At 31.8% G+C, this 27,102-nt stretch overlaps 1 protein-coding gene across 1 annotated transcript in view; it reads left to right on the top strand.

The window, feature by feature from the left end:
* LOC111643201 (uncharacterized) overlaps positions 1-12,404 on the top strand; it is a 43,278-nt gene extending 30,874 nt beyond the window's left edge. The window contains exon 5 of the mRNA XM_089597574.1: positions 12,326-12,404. Coding sequence (XP_089453700.1) covers positions 12,326-12,404 — 79 coding nt within the window. The remainder of the gene's footprint in view (positions 1-12,325) is intronic.
* Positions 12,405-27,102: the final 14,698 nt, after the last annotated feature.

Genomic DNA, 27,102 nt, shown 5'->3' with positions numbered 1-27,102 from the left:
ATATTATCATCATTATGGTCATAACAATTTTTGCAATTATTATTATTACTATAATTATCATTATAACTGTTAGCATTATGAACATTATTTTTATATGATTGGTATTATTATTATAATTATCATAATCATTATTGTTTATAACACAATTATTATTATAATTATAATTATTATTATTATTATCAGTATCCTCATTATTTTTATTGTTACCATGATAATTATTATTACTTTTACTATCAATATTATTATTTTTAGTATTTTTATCATAATCATTATTATCATCACCATTATCATTATAATCATTGTCATACTCACCATAAATGACATTATTATGATTATTATCATCATTATTGTTATTAAATGTGCCATGTTAATTAACATCATAGTAATTATTATATTCATTATAACTATCATTCGAATTATCATCATCGTTATCATCTCCATCTACATCATTCCTATAATTTTTATCATTATCTTCTAAATTATTATTATAATCATCATCTTCATTATTATCTTTATCATTTTTATCATCTTTATCGGAATTGTCGTTTTATTAATTATCATCATTATTATCTTTTTCATAACTATAAACATAATATTCACTAGCATTGTCATCATCATCATTATTATCATCATCATCATCATCATTATCACTATCATTATCATCAACATTCTCATTGTTACTATTATAATTATCATTGTCACTTTTATTATCATCATTATCATTATTATCATAATAATTATTATCATCATCATTATTATCATTATTACCTTTATTATTATCACTTCTATCATTATTATCATCCACTTTATTGTCATCATTGTTATATGTCTTATCATTATAACTTTTTTTATTATTTTTATGCTTATAATAAAGATACTAATTCAAATATTATCAATACCATTATAATCATAATTCTTATTATTAACGTCATTATCATCATCATCATCATTATTATCATCATTATCAATATTATAATTATTATTAAAATCACCATCATCGCAATCGTCATCGCCATCATTATGAATGTAATCATCAGATTTATCATTATTATTATTAAGGCCATGTTAATAGTCAATACAGTTATAATCATAATTTTTATAACTATATTTACTATCATTTCTATTATCATTATCATTATCCTTATCATTATTATCAATACCACATTTTCAGCATAATTATCTTTATTTTTACAATTATTATTATCAATATCATTATTATTATTATTATTACTATCACCATAATTTTTATTTTCATCATCATTATTATCTTTATTTTTATTGATAAAATTAATAATATCATTATTAGTTTCATTATCATTATCATCATCATTACCAAAATTATCTTTGTTGTCAGCATTATCATTATTATTACTTATATTATCATTACCGTTATCATCACCATCATTATCTTCATCATCATCAACTTTATACTTATCATTATTATTACTAGTATCATAATTTTCATTATAACAATTATAATTTTTATTTAATTATTACTACAATCATAATATATATGATAATAGTAAGAATAATAATGATAATTATAATGAGAGTAACAATCGTGGCAATAGTAATAATAATAACAATTATAATAGAGATAATGAAAATATTGTCACAATAATGTAATGATCATCATGATAGTGCTAATGATGATAATGATGATAATTATAATAATAATGATTATCATTATAATGATCTTGATTATATTAATAATGATATCGTAAATTATTGACTGGTAACAATGATAATAATAATTATGAACATGATGATCAAAATAATAATAATAAAAATAATCATAATAATGAGATGATTATGATTATAATAATAATGGATTTAATCAAAAGAAAAATGATACTAAAGATAATGATAGTAATTACGATAAAAATTATAATAGTGATGAGAATACTGATTGATTTATGATGAGATATGTATTGTGATAAAGATAATAGTGACGATGTTTATGTTAATAATAATAATGATAATGATGATAATAATAATGATGACAGTAATGATGACAATAATGCTTACGATCATTATAATCATAACGATGCCGATGATTATAATGACGATAATAATGATGTTAATTAGTATAATGACGATAATAGTAATGGCGATAAAGATAATAATGCTAACGAAGACGATGATAATGATAATAATGAAAATAATAATGATAGTTACGATGATAATAATTATTATGGTTATAATGCCAATGATGATGATGATGACGATGATGATGATGATGATAATGATGATAATAATATTGACGATGATAATTGTGAGGATAATGATGATAATCATGCTAATGATAATAATGATAATGATAGTCATAAAAATAATATTAATAATAGTAAATATAGTATTAAAAAATTATGATAATGACTGTACTAAGAATCAACATAGCCTAGATAATTATAATGATAATGATGTTGATTGAAACGATGATGATAATAACAATGATACTTTAATTATAATCATTGTAATGATAATTCGATAAAAATTACAATTATTTAAAAAAAAATAATATTAATAGTAATAAAAATGATAGGTATAAAGATGCTGATTGGAAAGAGAGGGATGATGATGATTATAATGTTGTGAATGAAGATAATAAGAATAAAGACAATGATGTTAAATGATAATTATAATAATTATAATAAAGATGATAATAATGACGATTATAATAAAGACAATCATGAAAATTAAGATGATTATTTCTAAGATAGTAACGACGCTAATAATATTTATAATTATAATGATGATGATAATGATTATTCTAATAATGTAGATGTTGATGATAATGATGAAAATGTTGATGTAGATAATGATGATGACAATGATGATAGTCATAATAATTATGATAATTATAACAATGACTATAATTTTGGTTAACATAGTGCTGTTGATGACAATAATAATGTTAATTATAATGAATGGTGAAAACAATCATTATGATTATGCTGATATTATTGATAATAATGATAATGATGATGATCATGATGAGCGTGATAATATTTATAAAGACGATAATGATGGTTATAATAATGTGAATAACTAAAATTATTATAATATAGATAGTTACAATGATAATTTTTATAGTAACAGCGGAAAAGATGATGATGATGACGATGATGATGTTGATGATGATGAGGATGATGATGTTGATGATGATGATGAGAATGATGATGATAATGATAATGCTGATGACAATAATGATAGAAATGATTATAAACATTCTTATTATGATGATAACGATAATTAAGATAATAATTATAATAACAATAAAGATGATAATAATTATAGTAATGATAAAGATATTGATGATAATGTCGATGCTAAAAATTTATGATGTTAATGATGTTAATAATAATGTTGTTGATGTTGATGATGATGGCAATCATAATAATGATAATTATTATGATAACTATAATAATAATCTTGATAGTGTTAATAATGTTTATTACAATAACGATGATATTGTTTATGTTAATAATGACAATTACGTGAATAAGAAGAATGATTACAATGACGGTAATGATAATAATGATAAAAATTATAATAATAATGATGACATCAATGATATTCATAGTAGTAATATTTATAATGATGATAATAATAACAATTATTACAATGTAGATAATGTAGATGATGATGACGATAATAATAAATGTCATAATAATTATTATGATAAGGATGATAATAATGATGATTATAATAACGACAATTGTGATTATGATGCTGGTAATGATGATAATGATGATTATTATAATGATGATGATTATAATGATTATAATTATAATGTAGATAATTAAAATAATCATGTCAACGATAATAATAGTGACAATGATAATAATGATGACAATAATAATAATAATGATGTTGATAATGCTGATGATGATTATAATAATAATGCTGATGATAATGATGATAATAAAGATAATAAATATAGTAATAATGAAATATAGTAATAGTGACTACATCGAGGATTAAAACGGATTTTAAAGTTTTTATGAGAAAGTTAATACTGATGATGATAACGATAAAAGTTATTATGATGACGATGATGATGATGATGATGATGATGATAACAATGATGATGAAAATGATGATTATGATAATAATAATGATGATAATGATATTGAGAATGATGATGTTGAGAATATCGATAGTAATGATAGTATTTATAATGATATCCCTTATGATAATATCAACGATTATGACGATTATTATGATACTTATAGCGATAATAATGAAGATGTGGATGAGTTATAAACTGGTTTTGATGATAATGATAAAAATGATGATGATTTTTCAAAAATAATGGTTATAATAACGACAATGATGAAGTTGTTGATGATTATATTGATGATATTCATGGTTACACGGACAACGAGTGTAATAATAATAATAATATTATTTTTAATAATGTTCATAATGATAGAAGTCTCAACGATTATGATGACAACAATAATGATAAAATTAATATAAATATCTTTAACAATGATGATGATCTTGATGATTATTAAGATGGTGATGTAGATGATGGTGATGATGATTATTATGTTGGTTACGGTGGACGTTGATAATGTTAACGAAGGCTATGTTGCTTTTAAATACGTACGATGAACATCAACATGTAATTTTTCTTACAAATTTAATTAGGGCTATTTTGGGGTTGCACTCCGTGGTTCTCAATAAAGTATTTTATCGATAAATACGTTGATTGTGCACGTAAGATAAAGTTTGGGCTTGGTTTTGGAAGCAAAATAGTTTGCTGTTTGAAGACAGAAAACTATAATTATTTTGCATGTTTTTCTGTCGAGTAAACAAGTGGTTTTTTACGGAGCCTCTTTAGTTATGCAAAAAATTTCATTTCTGTTTAACTAAAAAGTCGTTTTCCATTGTCAGTGTAAGAATTCATAATAGAATTCTTTCTTAGTTTTAATACTGTTTTCTTAAAATTTTACCTTGGTTGTTATTATTATTTTAATTATTTTGCATGTTTTTCTGTCGAGTAAACAAGTGGTTTTTTCCAGAGCCTCTTTTGTTATGCAAAAAATTTTATTTCTGTTTAACTAAAAAGTCGTTTTCCATTGTCAGTGTAAGAATTCATAATAGAATTCTTTCTTAGTTCTAATACTGTTTTCTTAAAATTTTACCTTAGTTGTTTTAAGTTTAGTGATTGTACACTTAACCTCTTGTCTTTCAGTTTTGTATTAATACGACATTTTTTGAATATATTTATAATTGTTAATGCTTTGTTATCAGCATGATAGAGAAAAAATAATTATGTATACTGAAATACTCTCAACCTTTCAACGTAAATTTATTACGGAAATCTTAATTAGTTTTCTTAAAACTTGGTATACTTAGTAGTTTAACAAACAGCTTTGTGAAAAATTTTACTAAATTTGTGAGTTTTCTGTTAATTAATTTTTTAAAATAAAACTTTCATATATTGTTACAAACTTGACGTCTTTTTTCTTGACCTTCCTTTTTGTGTAAATTAGTGTTTTTAATGGTAGTTATTTAAAAAAAAAACTTCATTTTTCGGAGTTTCGACAAATTACCACCAAGAAAGCTTATCTGCAATTTAAACTATTAAAAATATTTCAGTCAATCTTGCATAGTTTTTTGTATAACAATTATTAATGCATTTTTTCACCTCATGTTAAAGCTGAGACGAAAAAAAATTGTTACTTTTTTTAATAATGGACTTATAATTAGATTTTTTATTGCGTAAATATTTGTGTATTAGTCTTATGTTTTTTTTACATTACTCTGCTAAATAACCTAATAAGTTGTTATAAGAAGGAAGCAAAAATAAATAAAATGTCGTGTTGTACTTATTGGGCAGCTCTGTGTTCTAATCTGTACCTCTCTTCTGCAGCTTGGTAGCTGACTGATTGCAGTGCGCATGAGAAAAACCAAGGGCTTTGGCTGGCGTTTAATATTTTTCAAGTTACTTTACACAATAATGCAGTATTTAACATGTTATTAAATATTGAACATGACTTATTGAGAACGTAAATACAAAAAGTGGTTGTGATTTGAAAAATACTTTTATTTTTCGTGTACATAAACCATAAGCTTTTTTTGATTCATAATAACTTTTTTTTTTTATCATCTACTTCTGTACTAACTATCGTCTGTCTATAAACTTTTGCGTTGGATTGGTATCAGTTCCATCATCCATTCTATCCTGCATTTTACCTAGGGTTATAATAATTTCCATGTAGATTTTTTTTTGTAGTAAGAAATTAATACACTGTGAATAATGATATTTATTCTTCTTATGCAGTGGGCAAGATAATTGAATATTATGATATTTTTTTTTATGTAAAATTTTTCAATTTTAAAACATTTACTTTATTACTACATATAACATGTTAAAATTTCTAATATGTTAAAATTGACAGTATTAAGAAGCACTGTTTTAAATTTCTGAGGGCATAGCTCTATAGTTCATGGGATGTAGTTATGTATAGTAGCAAATTTAACTAAGAATTTAATTAAAATGAAGCAAACAGATAACTTCACCAAAACTGCTGATGTGCGAGTCCTTTTACAGATAAAAATTCATCGTTACGGGAAAAGGGGGACGAGTAATTAGCTTGGATATTAACGCACCAAGTTTTTAACGCGTAGTGTACTATGATACCCCCCTTAAAAGTATTTGGCATTTTTTTTCCATACATTTTATTAAAAAATATTTAATTATGATTCAAAAGTTCCCTAGAAAATTAGACTTGAACAAAAATTTGTAAATAATGTTAAGAAAATAATTCCTGTAATATAAGGCACTTTGAAGTTTGAGTGAGAAAGAAGACTGCTTATACGATTTATCAAAACTTCCTCTAACTCTGGACAAGATATTGGACAAAATAGATTACAAAATTGATACTAATTTAACGCAAAAGTTTGTAGACAGACGGTAAATGTTGTGAAAATAGATCATAAGAAAAGCAAAATTATAATGTATTAAAAAAGCTATTGTTTAATGTACACAAAAATTTAAAAAAAATCACCTTGTTTTTACAAATTTTTTGTGTGTCTAATTTGTTAATTAAGTAAGACCAATATTAATTACTATATTTGAAACAGTTTGACTATGTAAAATAATTTATTAAAATTCAAATGCTAGCCAAAGCCAGTGTTTAGCCGTGTGCGGTGTGCAACCGGTTAGCCACCTAGCTGCAGAAAAGAGGTATAGATGGGAGCATTGAGCTGCCCTGGCTGTTACAGTTCGATTTTCCTGATTTTTTTTCAGCTTTTCTTTCAATTAAATGGATTATGTACTTCAGCAGTGTGATACAAAAATACATAAAAAGGATGCAGAATGTTTTTTGCAATACAGAATTTGACTATTAGTCCATTACTGTCAAAAAAGCTAATTTTTTGTATCTCAGCCTTAGAGTTAGCTAGAGATCTCTTTTTTTCTAATTTGCGTTTTTTTTATGACAAATGCATTACAAAAAAACGTCTTTGGTAGTCAATAGTTAAGCCTCGCAAAAATCTTCTTTCTTTGTTATCATTATAAACATCAAAAACAATGTTTTTACCGAAGAAAAAAGTCAATAAATCGACCGTGAAGTTTGTAACAGTATGTTTATGTTTACTTTTAACAAAATAGTTATGAAACAGCTTACCATTCTTTTACAATGTAAAAAATAGATATTTGTCATGCAACTTACTATTTTTATGTTCTCACGGATATGTTGAAATTAAAATTATAGTTCTTGTTTACGTCGATCAAAAGTTTTTTGATACAAAAAATTTTTCCACTCTTCCTTAAGGTTAACATTTTATGAACAATAAGTAATAGATTTGCAAAAGTTTCCTTGTTGACACATGTAATTGTCTTACTATCGTAAGATCTTTAACTGTTACAGTTACATAAAGAGTAATGCATATTGCGAAAGTTTAGAATGGTTACATAACACAATATGCCTAAGCTGTTAATCGTGAACTAACATTGTTTTAGTTATTAATTCTCCACACTTAGCTTATAAATATTCAGCTCTTGCTAATAGTGTATCAGTAAACGAACTTTTTTTTAGTACATTTTTTTTTTTTTTTTTGATTAATTTGAACAGTTGAAGCTAGCTGCTTCTGTAATTACGTATACTCAATAAATTACATTTGTAGTTTGTAAGCATTAGCTACTGTTAGAAACAAAGTCGAGCACTCCCTTTGGCTATGATGGAGGGAGTTTGCTTGCAATGGTCATAAGTAATCAAATAACGCTTACAAATTAGTTGGATCTTGTCATGAGTATATAAACGTATGTAAGGCCCCCTTTCCATGGCCTGTAGGGAGCGCTCGACTCTTGCTATCTCCTAGCATGAGAGACAGGTCTCGGTCTACTTCTCGTGAAGACGTTACTATAGTTCAGCACTGTCTCTTAATAGTCAACGGAACTAAGATAACGCGCTCATTATCGTCGAAGCCAGTTTTTGGGCCTTCTTTTTTTCTTTTGTTAAAAGATATACAAGAGCCAAAGTGGGTCAGCAGTCTTGTCATAAGGCTTATATTCGTTAAGTTTTTTTTTACATCTACTCTGATTGCTTATAAATTTAGTTCTGGTTCGTTTTTTTTCTCGATGGAGTTACTATTTTTTTGTTCAAGTGCATCTTGCTTTTTCCTTTTTTTGACTGTTTTATATTTTTTTGTTACAAAATAATATTGATTATTTTGTAAGTATGTTTCTAAAGTTTATTGAAAAAAATTAGTTGTATTTGTTCTTTGCGTTGATAAAACATTTAACTCCTTAATCATATTGCTGCCAATTTTCATTCTTATTTGTTTGAATCTGACAAACTTATTTTGTTCTTTTTTTGACTAATTTGTTTTCTTTCTGTTTTGACTGAGTTGTACATATTTAAGATCATTCTTTCCCCCGCTTAAAGTTATTAGCAAGCCAAGACTCAAAACTATTGGTAGCAAAGTGTGGTGCTTCGGACATAGCATTTAATCTATCTACAAGACGTTGTTAAAAGAGTTAAGTGACGTCATCGTCAACATTGTCGCAAGCTGTTCGGTCTATTAAACCCATCATCGAGCTGCACAGAGGAGAGGAGAGAAAGAAGGTGACCTAGCCTGCAGGGATTTTTGCTTGCTTCTTTGTGCTAAAATAATTAATTTCCTTTCTAAAAAGCTTTTTTTTTTCCATTGTTCCAATGGTTTTGAATTGGTAAGCTCTTTCTTTAGCATTCAAGCCGATTATGAGCAAGCAAGGAAAAGGCCGGTACTGTAAGGACTCTATATTTAGTTCTTTCATTCTTTTTTTAATTTGTATTTAACTCAAAACAACTGTAGTGAGCAAACGCTTTAGCCTGTAAACAGTATTGTTGTGAATATTGCACTGCAGCCTTTTAAAAGTTATCCAAGCTTGTAGTGTTCTTTGTATCCAGCTCTCTAGTGATTTTAAGCGTTTGTACCTGATGGTTTTAAGACTAAGAAAGATGTAAAAGGCGTTACTTAAGTTCCATAGCTCCTCAACTAGTTTTCATGAAAATTTAACAATAAAAGTAGGCTCAAAAAACAAACGCTTTCACATTTTGGAACGATACTAGAATTGCTCGAAAATAAGTGGAAAGTTTTCGTGGATTGACATAACGATCTATATAAGAATGAGGACCAGTTTACACACGAATCTTATTGTAAAAATAAGTATTTCACTACTAATGCATATGTTAGCTGAAAAACTTAAATAATCAATCGTATCAAAGCTATGAGGTCTAATCTAGCCCTGAGTCCACAAGTGATCATCCAATCTACAAATGCAGAAAGTTTGACACTATACCTTAGCCCGATTATATAATATTTGTATAAAAAACAAACAAGCGTGAAACATTATCTGACATTAATTGTACCAACAATGTCTGTAGATACACACATACATATACATGCCAAATCATGCGCGAGCGCCTACATACTAACCCACCCACACACATATATTTTGGGATAAATATCTAACTATTTAATGTCAAATATGTAAGTATCCATGGTTTGCTGAAAGAAAATGTATAATAATAAAATAAAAAATTAATGAAATCGAAAAAAATTAGCAAAAATGAATAAAGGTAAGAATTATGTTCCTATAAAGTATTAGTTCAGTATAATAACCTTATCAGAGCTAGTGATCTGCACTGTACACACATACACACACACACGCGCAGATACACATGTAAAAAATGTACATTGAACATGCAGCCACAATGGGAACATGCCAGTGTCACGTGACATGGCGATATATATGTATATGTATATGAAAATTAAAAAAAAAGTAGTACCGGCTTTGTGGGAGAAACTAAGTTTTTATTGTTTTTCGTCGTGGAAAATGTGTTAAATAGAAAAAGTTATTAGATAACATATTTTGTAAACTATAAGAGTTAGATCGTTATCTTTTTAGTACGATAAAATCGTCTATTAAGGCCGTAAACAGTATTTTGAAGGTACGAAGTACAGTTAACCCTACATTGAGATACTTGCTTCTTCTGCTGCTGCCGCTGTCGCTGTTGCGCCTACTTAGGGGTAAAAAAGTAACTTCATTTTAAATTTATTTGTACCTGGTACCTTTAAAAAAATGTTTTCTGTCTTAATGAATAACTTCATGGTATGAAAAAATTAAGAACCTAACTCTTACAATGTTAAATATATGACCTCCTAAAACTTTTTGTGTTCAACACCTTTTCCACCTTGAAAAAAAATAAAAACTTCATTTCTTCCGTAAGGCCTATACTTTTTTCCTCTAATAGTCGTATATATATATCACCATGCCACGTGGTACAGGCATATTTCCAATACAGTATGACCTAGTAATACGAAGACGGAGTCGGTGAGAGATCAGAGAAAGCCTTCAAGGCAGTAAAACTCGATTGCTTCTTAGCTCGTACAACCAACTCCAAATTCTACAGTAGCAACGGCAGCAGCAGCAGCTATATACATGTATATACACTTTCTGCTATTGTGGTACTGAGTGAAGTGGGAGAAGCATAATGGTCGTTTTCAATCTGTTACTTTTTTCCAGCTCACTCCCAGCTCCAGAACGCCCTATAAAAAGCTTTACTTCAAAAAAAAATTATGCTTGAACTCCTTGCAAAAAATCATTTTGTTTACGATTGCCTCTTTTAAAAATGGTGTTGTTCGTGTCAATGCCAACGCCACACCAACTTGCATAGTGATAATGTTGACACAATTCAGGTTCAAAACTCGTAAACTAACAAATCTAAAGGAAACGACGCTTCTTTCCAAAGTTTTGAGCATGCTTATAATAACACATTATCGTCGATCTCAGATTATTCAGCTTCAGTTGGTAGTACTATCTTATTAGCAACTGCCCAAATTATAATAAGTGATTCATTCGAAAATTTATGCACAATTTATGTCTTAATATATCCAGTGGCTGAGCGTTTACTCATATCACAGCAATCAATTTAATTGCTCAGTTTACATACTAAAAAAATGCTGTTGTTGTTGTGAGTTTTGTTGATCAAGTTATTGCTCGTGCTCGTTCTGAAGTACTTGTCACATTATTGTCTAGTTAAAACAAAATTCTCTACACGAACACATCAGCTTTAGTTTTTAATAACCTGACTCGTTATTTGCTTTGTACATCTATCAATTAGTTTCACTGGTCTCACGTTAAGGGAGTTGACCTTGTTGACCAACATTTTAGTAGTCCAAAAAAGGTTGATGTTATTGTAGGTACAGACGTTTACCTGCCTATTATGCAAGAAGCCCTTATACACAGTCTAGTTGGGACACCTATCACCCAAAAGTTTGTGTTCAGCTGTCTCTTGACAAGTCCTACACTTGTAAAAGAACAAAAATAAAAAAAATAACTGTCAAATTCACGTTTTTCATACATTTACTAAGCCTTCAATTTTCAAACAACTCTCTAAGTATTGGAAAATCGAAGAAATTCTCACTTGAAACTTCCAAAGTGAAGATGAAATTTTCTGTGAGAAGAAGCTTACAAAAATTGATTTACACAACAATGAAGGTAGATTCATTGTCTGTTTACCTTTTTTGTAAATTCCTACGTTTATGACCTCTTGAGATACTGCTGTCGCATATTTTATTTAATTAGAAATGCGCTTACATAGGAGCACGTAACCATCCAATTTGTATAAATCCTTAATGCTTGGGTAAATTCAGTTGAATTAGATGGAACTCGTGCCCAATGATTCACTTTCACAGTCAAATCATTATCTGCTTCATCATGCCATTTTTAGACCAGGGAACCAAAACAAGATTTGCGTAGTATTTAACGTGTTGCAAAAGATATCAAATGGAATTTCGCTCACCGATATATTGCTTTTAGGCCCCAAGCTTCAGGCAGTAATCTCAGTAGTATTGTCACATTGGCATCTTTTTCAAATATGCCTCCATTACAGATGTAGAGAAAACATTTTAACAGATACTAATTTATCCTAATGACACTGACTGGCAACGTATCTTCTGGTGTGTTGACGCCAGTTATCCCATTCAAGATTATAGAGCCAACATTGTCACCTATGGCACGGCATCAACACCTTTTCTTGCATTGCCAGTCATGCGTTAACTAGCAGAAGATGTTAAAGAGTCACACCCTGAAGCAGCTGCCGTTCTAACAAACTAAATGTATACCCACGACATCTTTTCTAGAGTGGATCACATAGAGAAAGCTCTATGTCGTTGGTGATCGGAGCCAAAGTGGTTCGAGAAAGCAATGTGGGAAGCTTTGCGGCCCATTTGTCCAAGGATATCCCAGCAGATAACAGGATTAAGACTAATTCGTTCCTTTTTACCACCACACCTGCAAGAGACTCGTCTCCTACAAGCATATTATCCATGTTAGCGTTTTTTTTCAAGATCTAGGCTCCCAGGAGAAACCGATGGTATTCGTCATTGGTAAGCTGGAGAAGCATACGAATTGCTAGGAACGGGGCACAGTTCACTCCATACGTGATCGTGGTCAGTTGGTAGTTGACAGGACGGGTTTGTGGATTGAAGAACCATACAATTCGTTGCTGATCTTGATGAACAGGGTTTACACTGATTTGCCAGAACATCTTTACTATATCGGTCGTAAATACAAACTGATACTCAAGCCAGTCAAGAAGCAGAAGCGAGAGGTCGGCTTTAAGAGGGGCCCTGGGAAGTAAGTAATCATTCAGACAGTGGTTATGCGTTTTCCTTGTAGCATCAAATACTACTTTTACCTTTCAATTGTTATTTAGGCTGGTCACTACAGACTGGTGAGAGATATACCACAATTGGGAGTTATTGGTCTCGGAAAATGGTACATGCGCCATATGATGCTGGGCTTCATACCATTCCATAAATTCCTTGTATTTGGTAAGCAGCCATGGGTCTCTGGCCAGTCAACTATGTTACTTGACGGGGCAGAGATCGCTGATTATCTCGTATCCCTGCCAAGAGGGGGAATTCTTTCTCGTAACGGTAGCTGTACTATATAACGGCCAGCACGGTCTCAAGACTGCGTGGCTTTGAATTGGCGTTCACAGTCTTTGTCCTTGGGTCTCAGAGGTGCTAGAGTCTTTACAACTCCTTTGACTTAACAAAATTTTTGTATCAGATCGCTGAGGTTATCCTTATAAGTGACAATAAACACTTGGATAAGGTGAGTGGAGGGGGGTGCCACCCACCTTGCCAACTTAGTAGTTGCAATGGTCCCGAGAAGATCCATCTTTAACCACTATTCTGAACTTTCAGATTCGTGAGCAGAGGTCACTTTAGACCCGATTTGAGCAAGCGGCCATAATCATCAGCTTTAAGAATAAGATCTATTGTTCGTTTACGCATAAACTCTGGATCTGCCAGATCCAGCCCGATTAGACTCTGTGGGGGAAGGTCCAAAAGACCTCGCTCCAGGAGGTAAAAAGTAATACGGGGAAGGACCAAGGCCGTGGTCTCAATCTGAAAATCGGGAAAAACGATGGACCTCACTTTTATTGTCACAAGCGCTCTGGCCACTACGGCTCGAGATTCTCCGATTTCTTGAAGCACTACTTTTATTGGAGTTTTCGGTAAGTTAAGAAACTGAGCAAAGGACTCCGTAATAGAAGAGCTCTCAGCCCCTTGATCTAATAAGGCTCTTGCTCTCGAGGTATGTCCTAAAAAACCAGCTACAATTACCTGAGCTGTGGCGGAGACCATGAGAGGATTTGACCTTGGCAGGCTTGCCGTGAAAACATAAGCCTTGAATCTAGAGCCACCCACGGCAAGATAGGGTGATTCGAATTATGATTTTGGGTTGTCTTTTAAGAGATATATACTTTACGCGAGTAGGCACTGGCCTTACCTCGCGTGTTAGGTTTAGTCTCGGGGCCTGATGCCACTTCCAACATGGACAGCCTTTGGACTCGATTTTTCACAAAATCAATGAATCTGATGAACGTGGAAAATCTGTCTATGTTGCTGATGGTCGTCAAATTATCAACTGCCCTAGACATCATCAGCTGATCCGTGATAATTCACTGTAGCTCCCAGGCTTTACGTGAGACGGGGTCTCACCAACTAAAGAGGAGGGGGACTAACCACACATTCCAGTGCTTCGCCGGCATTTTAAAATTGTCTAAGGCTCTGACAGTGCGTTGAGCTGCGTCAACAAAGGAGTGGAGGCTGGTAGCGGACTCGCGAGTCAGATGTGGTAGCGCACATAAGGCCTTTAACAGATTGTTCATGGTTCGGCAAGGGTTACAAAAACGTTTCTGCAAAGCTATCCAAGTCGACGCGTAGTTATCTCCTTTAAGCGACACGTGCTTAACGAGGTCTGCAGTCACCCCCGTTTGGCATGATTTAAGGTATTGCAGCTTATTCACATCAGATATGGAAGAAATATCATGCACAAGGGATACAAAAAGCCCTGAAAAACTTTTCCAGCTGTCGTACTTTTTGGAGAAGGTAGGGAGAGCTAACTGAGGCAGTTTTGCTTATTGGTGATCAGTGTTAACTGATACATTAGAATTATTTAATGGGGAGGGGCTGGTCATGTGCCTCAGCTGTTTCCAGCTCGATTAGTGTAGTAAGGAGGTCGTCAAAGAACTCTTCATATAGAGTTTGCTGATTAGCAAATACCTTGTCAACGATTTAAGGATCTGAATCTACATCTTCACAAACGATTATGACCCCATGGGCCGATTGATTTTAATGAACCGCAAGAAGCGCAATAAATAATCATTCTCATTTAACAGTAAAGAAGCGCATATAATCGTAATTGACAACGTGGGTTTAAAGCGAGCATACCCTGTCGAGCAGTTATTAAGTATAATGATACGCTTGCAAACGTGAAAACGCACACATATATTTTTCTCTATGCAAACAGGGAGCTCTTGTCAAGTTCGAGAGCTGCTGTACCTCGTAACAGATGCGTGACTAGTCTTTGGCGCGCTTGCCAGTATGGCATCGAGCTCGTTGAAAGAGAGTTATACAAGCATAGATACAAGTACATTTTTGACGTTTACGTTAATGGCTTTCAGCAAGCTTGAAGGCAATTGGAGAGCAGCTCCTTCAGCCCACCCAATTTATGCGCTCGCAGACATTGGGAAGGGCAGCTCTGTTCAAATCCAAAGAGATCAGCTTTCGTAACACAAGGGAATCAGCTTTGATATGTCAGCGTACCTTTCCAGGAGAGCAGCTCCTGGACATCCAAGGAGATCAGCTCCCAACCTATGATCGTCACTTTTACTTTTACGTTTCTGACGACAGGTAAAGACCTTAAGATAACTGCTCGAGTACTAAACCGCAATCATAATCCGTAGCTTCACCTCCTTCCACGATCAGAACGAATCTGCCTTTTGGCCTCGTATGCTCTCTCTACCGTAGTCACTTCTCATCTACCTACTGCCTTACCCCCACCACTCCTCGCTTCTCTCTTTCTTTTACGCGTACAGAACCTCCAATAGTTACGATAAAAAAAGCACTAATGATAATAATAAAAAATGATTTTGCAAATTAATACATTTTTCGTTCTATGGAGACCATCACCATTAAAAATTCTAAGCTATAATTGTTGTTACGAATAGTAGCTATAATCAACTTGAGTTAAGACTCCATGCGATTACCATGTAGCTATAAAGACCAATAAATTTTAATTATCAAACGTAGATATTCACAGCTGTAAGGTTTTGGTGAATTTGTAAGACGAAAAGTTGTTCAAAAATCTGATTGTTTCTTAGATCTTCCAGCCAATAGAGGTGTTATCGTATAAACGATAACTTAAAAACGACAAATTGAGAAATTTTTGAGCAGTATTAAAAAAAATTTTAATATTATTTAAGAAATTTTTAATTAGAAAAATATCACCAGGCCAAGCACCAGGGCCAAGAGACCTGCAAAACAGTGGGTGGGGGACTTCTTGTGCTCGAGGAGCGAGCCCTATTTTTTCTACTTAGGGCACACTAAACATCTAAACATCTAAATATAAAAAGAACCACCCAAAGTAGAAACTTTTTTTTTTGCTTTCGTGTCTACAAGTAGTTAAAGCCCTCTATTTCAGTGTGATCATACGAATAATAATGCCACTAATAAGTGATTTGCCTTTAAAAAAACAAGAGTTATAAGCAATTTTTTTTCAAATCATTCCAATCTTACAACTGTAAATACCTAATTTTTAGAGCTAACAGTTGTAGATACTTATAGCTACTTCGTAGATCAATATAGCAAAGCTCAGTATTAACAATGTTACTGATAACTATCTTACATGTATCACTGATGATTGTAACTGCGGCTTCAGGGTTTCCGAATGCTTTGTAAAGTATTTCTCAGTGGCCCCTTTAACATCACAAATGAGTTCATGGCCAGAAATAAAGTCTTATGGTTGCTGCTTTCTCTGTTATCGCTGGAACCACTTTCAGCCAGCTTCCTTTCCCGTACCTCACTCCTTAGCATAGTCCAAGACTATTGGTTTCCTTGAAATATAACCAACTTGTCGAAGTCAATACGTTATGCCTTACACGGAGGAGATAAACTTTAACGATAATAAACTGTAGGTACACTGTTCATACTAAAGGACAAACAGGCAATGGAACTATAAGATACGCAGTCTTCATGCACAAGTACACGTTAGCAGTCAAGTTTGATGATCTCACTATTAGTGAGACTGTGTACAAATGTGTAATCGTTGATATAGTTACAAGGAATATCTAAGTATGGGTAAATACATTTGTGTTAGTTTCAACTTAAAGTAATATTACTTGGTTGCTTCTTTTTAAACTGAGATATGGTATATTTGTATATATTAGATATTTTATCCAAGTTACTTTTTCTACTGATGTTATGGTCGAAGTAAGAAATATTCAATATTTCTATGATTTCTCTTTGTAATTGGTTTTGTTCAGTACGTATTATTTTAATATTTTTGTTATTTATGTTAATGCTGATGTTGAAACTGTGGTTATATTATCTCGCATATGGAAAAAAGACGGATTTTTCAGATGTATTTTTGTATGATCTCCTATGGTCTTTTAATCTGGTAATAAGATCTTGTAAGATTTGGCCTCTCTAGATTTTGTAACGTTTTTGATATTTTATTAAGTATACAACGTAAGTCTTATATCCTGTGTTTAAAATATCTTTTCCCAGTCTTATAATTGAAGATCATTTGTTATTAATACTTTTTTATTACATTAGATTTTTTAGATTTCAAGAAATTATTGCATTTAAAAGCAATTATTTGATAGTGAAATATAATTTTTAGCAGTTTTTTTGATCCCTGAATAAAAGTTTGTTGATTCTTATTACTATAGTAGTATTTTTTACATCTATTTTCATTATTTTTGTAACAAATTCTTCTGGGTTACAGTTTCCAGATAAGATAGATCGCATCTATAAAATGTTTTTAGTTCTGAATTTACTATCATACAGTTGAAAGATTCTATCAATCATATTTATAACAATGCCATTTTTCACCGACATCGGGTAGTGTGTGTAGTAATTAATTGCACCGTTAGTACTGCTATGTCTTTTGTACCAATTAAGCAAGCAACTTTTGTCGTCATGTTTAATAGTTACGATGTCGTAATATGGTAGAGGATTGGCAACTTTGTTCTCAACTGCAAACTGTATAATACTATTGTAACTATTTAAATTATTTTGAATTTTGTTATTTGTATTTTTTTAACTATTGCTAATACGTCATATTCATAACGTTTGGATAGCAAAATGTTATCTTGGACTTTAGATAGTACATTCTCTTTAACGTCTTCCAAAACTATATCAGCAAACACGGGGCTCACACGTCCACCAATAGGACACCATATGGTTTGCTGAAAAAATTCTTGTTCGAGGCAAGCAACAACTTCACACCTTCTATAAATTCATCCATAGACATTTTTACATAGTTATGTAAATACTTTGACTTATTTTAAAAGTGGATAACATGAGATTGCGGGGTAGGTTGCTGCAAAGAGACACAACACTAAAAAAGACCAGACAAATTTCTCTAAATATTTTAGTGATAAAAAGACAGTTTTTTGGATCACAAGAATTTTCGACAGTATGTTCAGGTTCTAGAATGTGTTTTGTTATCAATTAAGAGATAAATTTATCTAGTGAATAAGTAGGTGAACCTAGTATTGAGACAAGAAAACTGGCCTGTATGATGGCCTGTATTATATCTTTTTGTACTTGTAGAAGTTCTATATGTTCTTGACAAAAAAGTGTTGCCAATTATAGAGACAAAACTCCTTGGTCTATGAACATCATCAAAAATATTCCACCAACTCCATTTTTCTCACAATGTTTCAACTGAGCGTTTATATGTCAGCTTCAGAGTTGATATTTAATTTATTGTAATGTGGTTTATCATTCAAACATGATCCTCCTTTTTTTATGTCCTTAGATCTATTAATAGTAACAACAGCACCACCTTACTCACATTTAGCTACTAAAAGGTCATGATTATCTTTTAAAAAACATATATTCAGAGATATATTGTTCTACATTTGTTTGTCAGTATAAGCGGATCTATTATTGTTAATACACCATTTGATCAAAATTTTATTAAATTTTATTCCTAGTTCATGACCGTAATCATCCTTAAAACAATTAAAAATTATACTATATTTTATACTTTTCATAATTTAAAACAAAAGTTCCTTGTTCAGGTTTATATTTCTGTAGTCTAAATTTTGGCCTAGACATGATATAAAAGTAATTTTTCAAAATAGTGTGTGTGAAGATCAACTTCACATGCACCTATAGAGTTCGAAAGGAACGCCCTTCACGCACTGCTTCAAGTCATACGTGAAGAAATCGGCACTGGTGCGCAAGGATATTTCATAACCTAGCAATAAAAAACAGCAGTGACTCAGAAAAGCGCATCAATTACTTAGCGTAATCCTACGCCTCTGCTTATCAGACTTATTCTTGTGTTGTATAAGCCCGTGTGCATTATCAACGCTTTATAAGTATGTGTTAACAATATTAATGTTTAACACGAGTTTGGACAGTAAATCAAATGATACTGATTATGATACTTATTATTGAACTTCCAGGACCAGCCCATTTGCCCGTGTAAGTGCGAGAAAGAGAATAATATGTTCTTGCTTCTCACTTACACTCACACGAGCTTATGGATGGTCCTGGAAGTTCAAGACTCTGTGTATACGCAGCCTGACGGAGCCCGTCGTGAACATGCAACCAAAACAGAGAATAAAAAGTAAATCTTGGATCCGTTTGCAGCTAAATACGTGCAGCGATGTAAAGCTCTTCATTGGTATTTTAGATATAAGTACTTGAAAACATTTTCCTCACCTCTGCAAAAGTCTGTATGATCTTCTTCTCTCTCTCTCTATGATTTTTAAATGGTTTGTATTTTTCTCCCCACGGTAAAGTTGGTACCATATTCGACCATCCATTGGCGCTGATATTTTGTTCGGATTAAGTCGATCTCCTCACACACTGTTTCAAAAAATAGTATTTGTAACTCGTGCGTGAGACGTGATGCACACTTGTCACATAATGTACTATTTTGTGGTATGTCAATATCAGTTAAGTTAAATATTTTATCAGTATGTTCTGTTTTTCTATAAACATTGTATATTTTATTCTAATTAACATTTTCAACAAGCCATTTTTGTCTTAAACTGAAGTTAGAATTATGGTTGTTGTCATTATTGAATGGTTTGTATGTTTTGTGTTGGTAATTTTGAATAATATTGTACTTATTATAAAATTTTTTTTTGTTTCGAAAAAAAAACTGTTTTTGTCGTATAAGGAATTAGATTTAATACAAGAAAGAGCCACAAACACACCCCAACAGTGACTACTACTAACATATCACTACAAGCGAGCACAAACTATTGTAACTAAAACTTTTTTATTCTTGAGGAGACGAAAAAAAACTTTTACTCCCAGACACCTATTCCAGCAAATAAATAGGGCATAAATTATATCAACTTTTTGAAATAGGTCGAAAGAAAAGTTTTTTTTAAACTTGACAAAAACTGTAAGAATTCGAAATAATCTTTTTACCAGAGTGTATACTTACTACGTTGCAGATATCACGACATATGACCTGTATACTTTATACATTTATGTAAAAAAATCAATTGTATAGCCATTGAGTTAATGATAAATAATATTTAACTTGACTAATTACACCACAAATTTTGAAAAAGACTGTTTGAAAATAAAATTGACGGTCTGCACAAATATATAAAATTTTTAAGAGAGAGAAAAAAGTAAAATAATTTTTTCATTACAGCTATTTTTGCCCAAACAAATTACTTATAATCTCACTGATTTTTAACACCACAAAAACACTTTTTTCTTAAAAAAAAAAAAATAAAAAAATTCTTAAGAAAGTAGAATGTCACTAATAATCCTTAACACAAAATATATAAGCTCCTTAAATGTAAAAATAACCATAATTTTAATCACAGTTTAAGACAAAATTAGCTTGTTAAAAATGTTTATTAAAATGAAATATTTGATGTTTGAAGAAAAACAGAACAAACCGACGAAGTCATCAACTGAGCTTATATCAACATTCCACAGAAAATTACTTAAAATTGAATTGTATCTTTAGGCCAAAATTTAAACTACAGCAAAATAAGCATTAATAAGAAACTTTTCTTTGAAATTATTAAATGTTTTAAATCTAGTATAATTTTTAATAGCTTTAAGGATCATTACAGTCATTAACTGAGAAAAGAACTTAGTAAGATTTTTAATATTTCGTGTATTAACAATATCAGATCCTCATATATTAACAAATGAATACAAAACGATATCCCCTCAACAAACATTTTTTTAAAAATAATCATGACCTTTAAGCAACTAAATCTGATAAAGGTGCTGCTGTTGTTATTATTATTAATAGATTTAAATGTATTTAAAAAGTAGAAGCATGTTTGATTGACGAACAACATTACAATAAACTTAATGTCAACCTTGAAGCTGACATAAAAACTCAGTTAAAACATTGTTAAAAAAGTAGGATCAGTGGAATATTTTCGTTGATGTACATAGACTAAGCAGTTTTGTCTCTGTGGTTTACAACAGTTTTTTGTCAAGGGCATATGGAACTATGGAAGTACACAAATCTAACTTACTGACTAGACTTTTAGTCTTATTAATAGGTTCACTGACCTATTTCCTTGATCGATTAATTGCCAAATAATAAAAAAAACACATTTTGAAACCTAAACTTACTGTTAAAAATTCTTATCATGTAAAAATCTGTGTTTTGAACACTGAAATACCTGAAGTGATTCGTCTTGTCTTTCTAATGTTAAGTCTTTGTTGATCAAGTTAGCCCAAGATCTCATCACCAGAGGTTTAAAAAATAAGTGGAAGTATTAACATAATTATGTAAACATGTTTATAGACAAATTTAAAAAACGTGTGAAGTTGTTGCTTTTCCTAACTTGTTTCCCATTTAATAAGAATTTTTTTGAGTAAACCATAGTGTGTACTGTGGGTGGATATATAAGCCCGATATTTGCTCCTATATCTTTAGAACAGGTTAAAGAGAATGTATTGTCTGAACTACAAGATTAAATTTTTCTGTACAAGCGTTATGTAGATGACATCTTAGCAATTGTTAAGAAAAACACAAATAAACAAGATTCTGAATCAGTTAAATTGTTTTAATAGTATTATACAATTCACAATTAAGACCAAAGCTGACAGCTCTTTACCTTTTTAAGACATGTTTATCATTCGACATGACAACAAAAGTTGCTTCCATGATTGGTATAAGAAAACCTATTAGTACTAACCTGCGATGGCTGGTGAAGTAGATTGCGTGTTAAGCCGATAATATGTTGTAAGAAATGTGAAGCTTAATTAAATAATTAGCGAAACTGAAAATTATAATGATAATTAACACAATTGGACGTTTAATAATATAACTCACTGTACGGCTACTTGCTTGGTGATCAGCGGTTTTCCCAGGAAAGAGATCGAGGTCACAGGGTGCGGTTATATTTAATCTCTAAATCGAATTGATAAACAGGGGTGGAACCTGTCGTAAAACAAGGAGTGGAGGTCAATTTGATTAACATATTCTTGGATAAGAGGAGCAGCTGCAGACCTAAGTCAGCTGTTAAATTTGACGAGCATGGAATTAGGAAGCAGAAATTGCTGGTGAGCACGTGACCAATTTATTTTCTTGTTTTTCTTGTTTTTGTCCGATTTTTCGTTTGCTTATTTTTGTGTCTTGACTTTAATTTTTTTTCGTGTATCTGTGTCTTTTTTTATTTTTTTATTGTTGTTATCATTGTTACATTTTGTTATTTACATTTATTTGCTGTGAGTAAAAAAAAAATGTATACATTTTCATTATTTATATCTCTTAATTCTAGTGGAACGATGATTACGGTCCTGAGCTCCAGGGTTCCTCCGCAATTCCAGAAATATTTTTTCTTGGACAAATCCCGTGTATGCTCTTTGTAAGTACACTCGAAGAGACATTTAGTTTAGATGTCCTCCAATCTAAAGTTAACATACCTGTCATGATATTGGGTACACGATCTCCATATCGGTAGACCCTTATTACTTTCCTGGCATTCTCCATAGTTAGGGCAGTTGGCGAGGCTGTTCCTCCCACTAATGTTGCCTTTTCCTAATTATCCTCTGTAAGTGACTCTCCGAGTACTAGTGGCTACTGCCTGTTGGCAGCGCAGCTCATACGCGTTATTTTGAGGATTACCCGATAACGTGTTGATCTCCCGATGCATTTATTGGATCTTAAGCCCTCGTTTTATCGCTTTGTTCAGTGCAAGACTTTGCTAGGTGTCATGAATTATTTTCCTTAAATACTCCTGCTCCCACACGAGTTTGTTAATCAGAAAATGAATCTTGTCTCTAAATACCTCCATGGTAGTTTCTTTTCTTTACGATGAAGTAGCCCCAAACCGAGGCCCGAAGGATTGAGGGCCCAAAGGAGTTCCTGGCCCTGGTATTTTTCTGTTGATACTGTCCTGGTATTGCTCCTTGTGAGCACTGCGTTCTTACTCCTGTTTTCTTTACTGGTTTTGATCCTTCTTCGCTTGGAATCCGACGTGGCTGTTTGTATAAAAATCCAAAACACTAACATCATTAGCACTACATGGAGAAACAATTGGGAGAGGTGCTGTGCACCTTGTGATAAGGCAGTGTTCTCTCACGTTGGTGCCCTAAAAAGTGGAAGAGCTGCTGCCCTACTTATACAGTATTGCTGTTGCCCCATATGGTGCAGTTACTGTACTAGTTATCTGAGGCAAAGGCTTTCTTATCGACTAAGATAGCTGGTTTTTTTATTACAGTTTTCCTGTGAGTCTAATAACACCTGATGCATACTTTTGGTTTTTATTTTGATGAAGAGAAAAAGAAACAGTTTATTTAATTGTGTGTAATCTTGTTTTTATTGATATACATTGGAATTACAAATTATTCTGGTATGTGTGAATGAAAACCAGTTGTCGTTTGAAAAGCTGCATGTAAAAGAGAAATGACCACTCTTAAAATTTCTATACATTCCATGAACAACAAGAAGCTTCAGTATAACACATTGTTGTGTAAAACAATGTTATGTGTTATAAAAGCATGCAAGAGTTGTAATTATATTCGTAAAAATGTTTTGTTAAAATACACTGAGGATAAATTCAACAAGAACAAATTATTAACATTTTATGAAATGATTTAAAATGAATAAGCACTACATAAAATATAATTTAATAAAAATTTGAGTATAATTTAAAAATTCAGTGTACTTGTATTATTTTCTTACAGCCAGTGACATCAATGTATTTCATAAGAAAAAAAAAGTTAAAGAACTATCTTGTGCTGCTACCGTACTAAAAGTAGGAGTGAAGCTCTTCCACATTGGAGAGACTCTAGTCAACGCCAACGGATCTCTGCGCTCTGTGTGGTTAGTGCAGCAGTCATCTGTCATGAGACAGCACTTCTCCCAACTGTTCTTTCGTGGACCATCACACAGATCTTGGGTGTCAGGGTTTCTTCTGTCAGAATTACAATTGGGGCCATCTTTACGAATAAAAGATATTGGAGTTGAGGAAGTAAAGGTATTATAAGTTTGAGAGACTCAAGAAAAATAATGAGAAAAATTTGTTGTGTTTGCGTTTAAATACCGCTTGGGATTTCCTTGTTTAAATGTTGTACAAAACAAATGGGCGTGATAAGATTTACTTTCTTTACATCAGTTAGAGCTGCGAAAAGATGGTCTTGACTTCGTAAAAATTTGGGACCAAGGGCATGGCTACTGAAAAATATAATTAGTTGATAAGGGTATTGGGGGTGCATCACAGGTCTCGGGTGGCCATCACAGTGGGAGATATTGGTGTTATCGTCACAGAGTAATAATATTGTCTTTGCAAATGTTTAAAGAGTGCACCACCTTTGTGTGCCTACTTCTATGAATGTAACTCGTTTCTTATTACTATGCAGAAATCCTATGTTATGTGCAACTCTTATGGGAGGAAAGTTTGGGACATCGTCAATTTTTTTTGTCCTTTTGGCTGCTGGGTTAACATTATCTTCTGGAGTACGTTTCGGGCCTTTAAAGTCGCAGTAAAAATCAGGTTCAATGCTACCGATGGGTGTACAACTGGTGTTGCTTTGGTCTAGCTTCGTTATTAGCTTTTCGAAAGCCCTTTTAGTGAAAACTACATGACATAGAATGAATATTAATAGGGATAGCAATATGCTAATCAGGAGTATTGTCGTGGCTATAATGATGTTCGTCGGGGTTTTTGGATTAACCGCAAGGTACATTTGTTGTTGTGGCAAATACGTAAAAGTATAGTTTAAAATTTTTTAAGTTTCGTGTATCGTAAGAGTAAAAAGCTTAATGATTATGTTGCTGTTTACGTATCTATTGGTTTCGGAGTCAAAGCGTTTTTCTACGTTTTTTATAGTGCATCTAGAATTTGCTTTTATGATATTCATACTGTGGTGATATTTAACAGATGGTGGGTGATATTTATTTTTGCCACAAAGGACCGTGACGTTGAGTTTATTTTCTGTTCAAACGATCCCATGAGAGAAGTTCTATTTTCTAATAGTATAAGACGGACCAGCGTTAAATACTTGTATAATAAACCTGTAGAGATCCATATTCTTAGGATGAGGGAATATTTCTATTTCGCAAGAGTTTTGTTTTATGTCAGACTGTAGTGTTTAGCATAAATATACGTCAATAAAAAGACATTCACTTTGTTCTGATTGATCAATAAAAAGGAATTTATGGTGACTATCTGTTAGTGCTAAAGAATCTGCTTTGGGTATTATGCAAGCTGTGATTCTGCTTATGCGGCTATTTAATTTCTGAAATATTGGTCATGATATGCATTTAAATAGCTTGAAGTTTATCATTTGTACGAGCGGAAATTTTATATGTACAATGATTTCGCTATCAATTATGTAAAATTAAAGTTGACTGTATTTATATAAAGATTGAATATTTATTGCTTCAACTGGAATTGGCATTTTTTGTTGAGAAAGGGTGTTGATAAAGTAACTAACATATTGTATTAATCCTTCTAAAAATAATAATTTATTTTGTATTGAGTTGCATTGAGTTAATAATATTTTCTATGAGCTTTTAAAGATGACAAAGATGTGGTAGGTTTCAAGTAACAAGACGTCTGCTTGCGCTTGTGTCTTAGTGGGTGTGCTTACAATTTTTTTATATTTAGTGAGATTTGCTTGTTAGTTTTAAAGTCACTCCGTTGCTGCTATCTTGCTTTGGTTTACTTTGTTCTTTATGTAATAGGTAGATTTTCCATATTTACCAATGGTTTGCTGTTTTGTGCTACACATTTGTTTAAAACTTCTAATTTCATAAGAATCAGTAGTTGCATTATCTACTCTATACAATATTAACAACATGTAGTATATAGAGTTAGGGTTGCCTAGTTTTTGAATTCTGACTGCTCATGGACCTTTGACACTATGGACCAAAATTCGCTTTTTATTCTCATGTCTTCTGTCTGTTCAAAAGCGATTCCTAAGTTAAAGTTTTATTGATGAAATTCAGGTATGACCTCGGCACTTGTCATTATTATGATTGTAATTATAATACAACTTAAGGTCATTTCTAATATCTTAAAACGAAATAAGGGTATTCCAAGTAAATTAAAGGGGAATCACTTTTTTTTTGTATAACATAGTTATATCTAATTATTGCTGGAGTCTTAGGTTTTTAAGATCTCGTGAGTGATTGTCGACTCACTTGGCGTATTGGTGGCACTCTTTGAGAGTTGCACAGTACGCGGGTGGGCACATGTAGTGACCTACTGGAACTTTAAGCCCTTCTATAAAACAAGCTGTTGCTTGTTTTTACGCTCCTGAGATGTTTGTGTTATTTCTGGGTAGTTGTGTTCCACTTTTTTACCAGTCCTAATATATAACTGTAGGAGACGATCATTTCTATAGAAGTCGTTAATGTATCTTTACGATGTTTTGTCCAAATTATTGCGTCATTGATATCGATTAAGTGGTTGAGAAAATTTTGTTACTGGATAAAGTTTAGAGATTTATTTATTTCTTGCTCCATGATGAGAGGGCTTTTAAACTTGTGTTCTTGCGTTTTTAGTATAGATGGCTAAAGATAAAACTCGGTGTTCTTGTATTATGGGGTAAAAGTGT

The sequence above is a fragment of the Copidosoma floridanum genome, unplaced genomic scaffold, assembly GCF_036245765.1.
Source record: "Copidosoma floridanum isolate Cflo_tuat_1 unplaced genomic scaffold, Cflo_Japanese_pri ptg000034l, whole genome shotgun sequence".
In the NCBI taxonomy this organism is placed as follows: domain Eukaryota; kingdom Metazoa; phylum Arthropoda; class Insecta; order Hymenoptera; family Encyrtidae; genus Copidosoma; species Copidosoma floridanum.
Note: the sequence above shows the minus strand (reverse complement) of the source record. Positions and strands in the feature narration are given on the sequence as shown.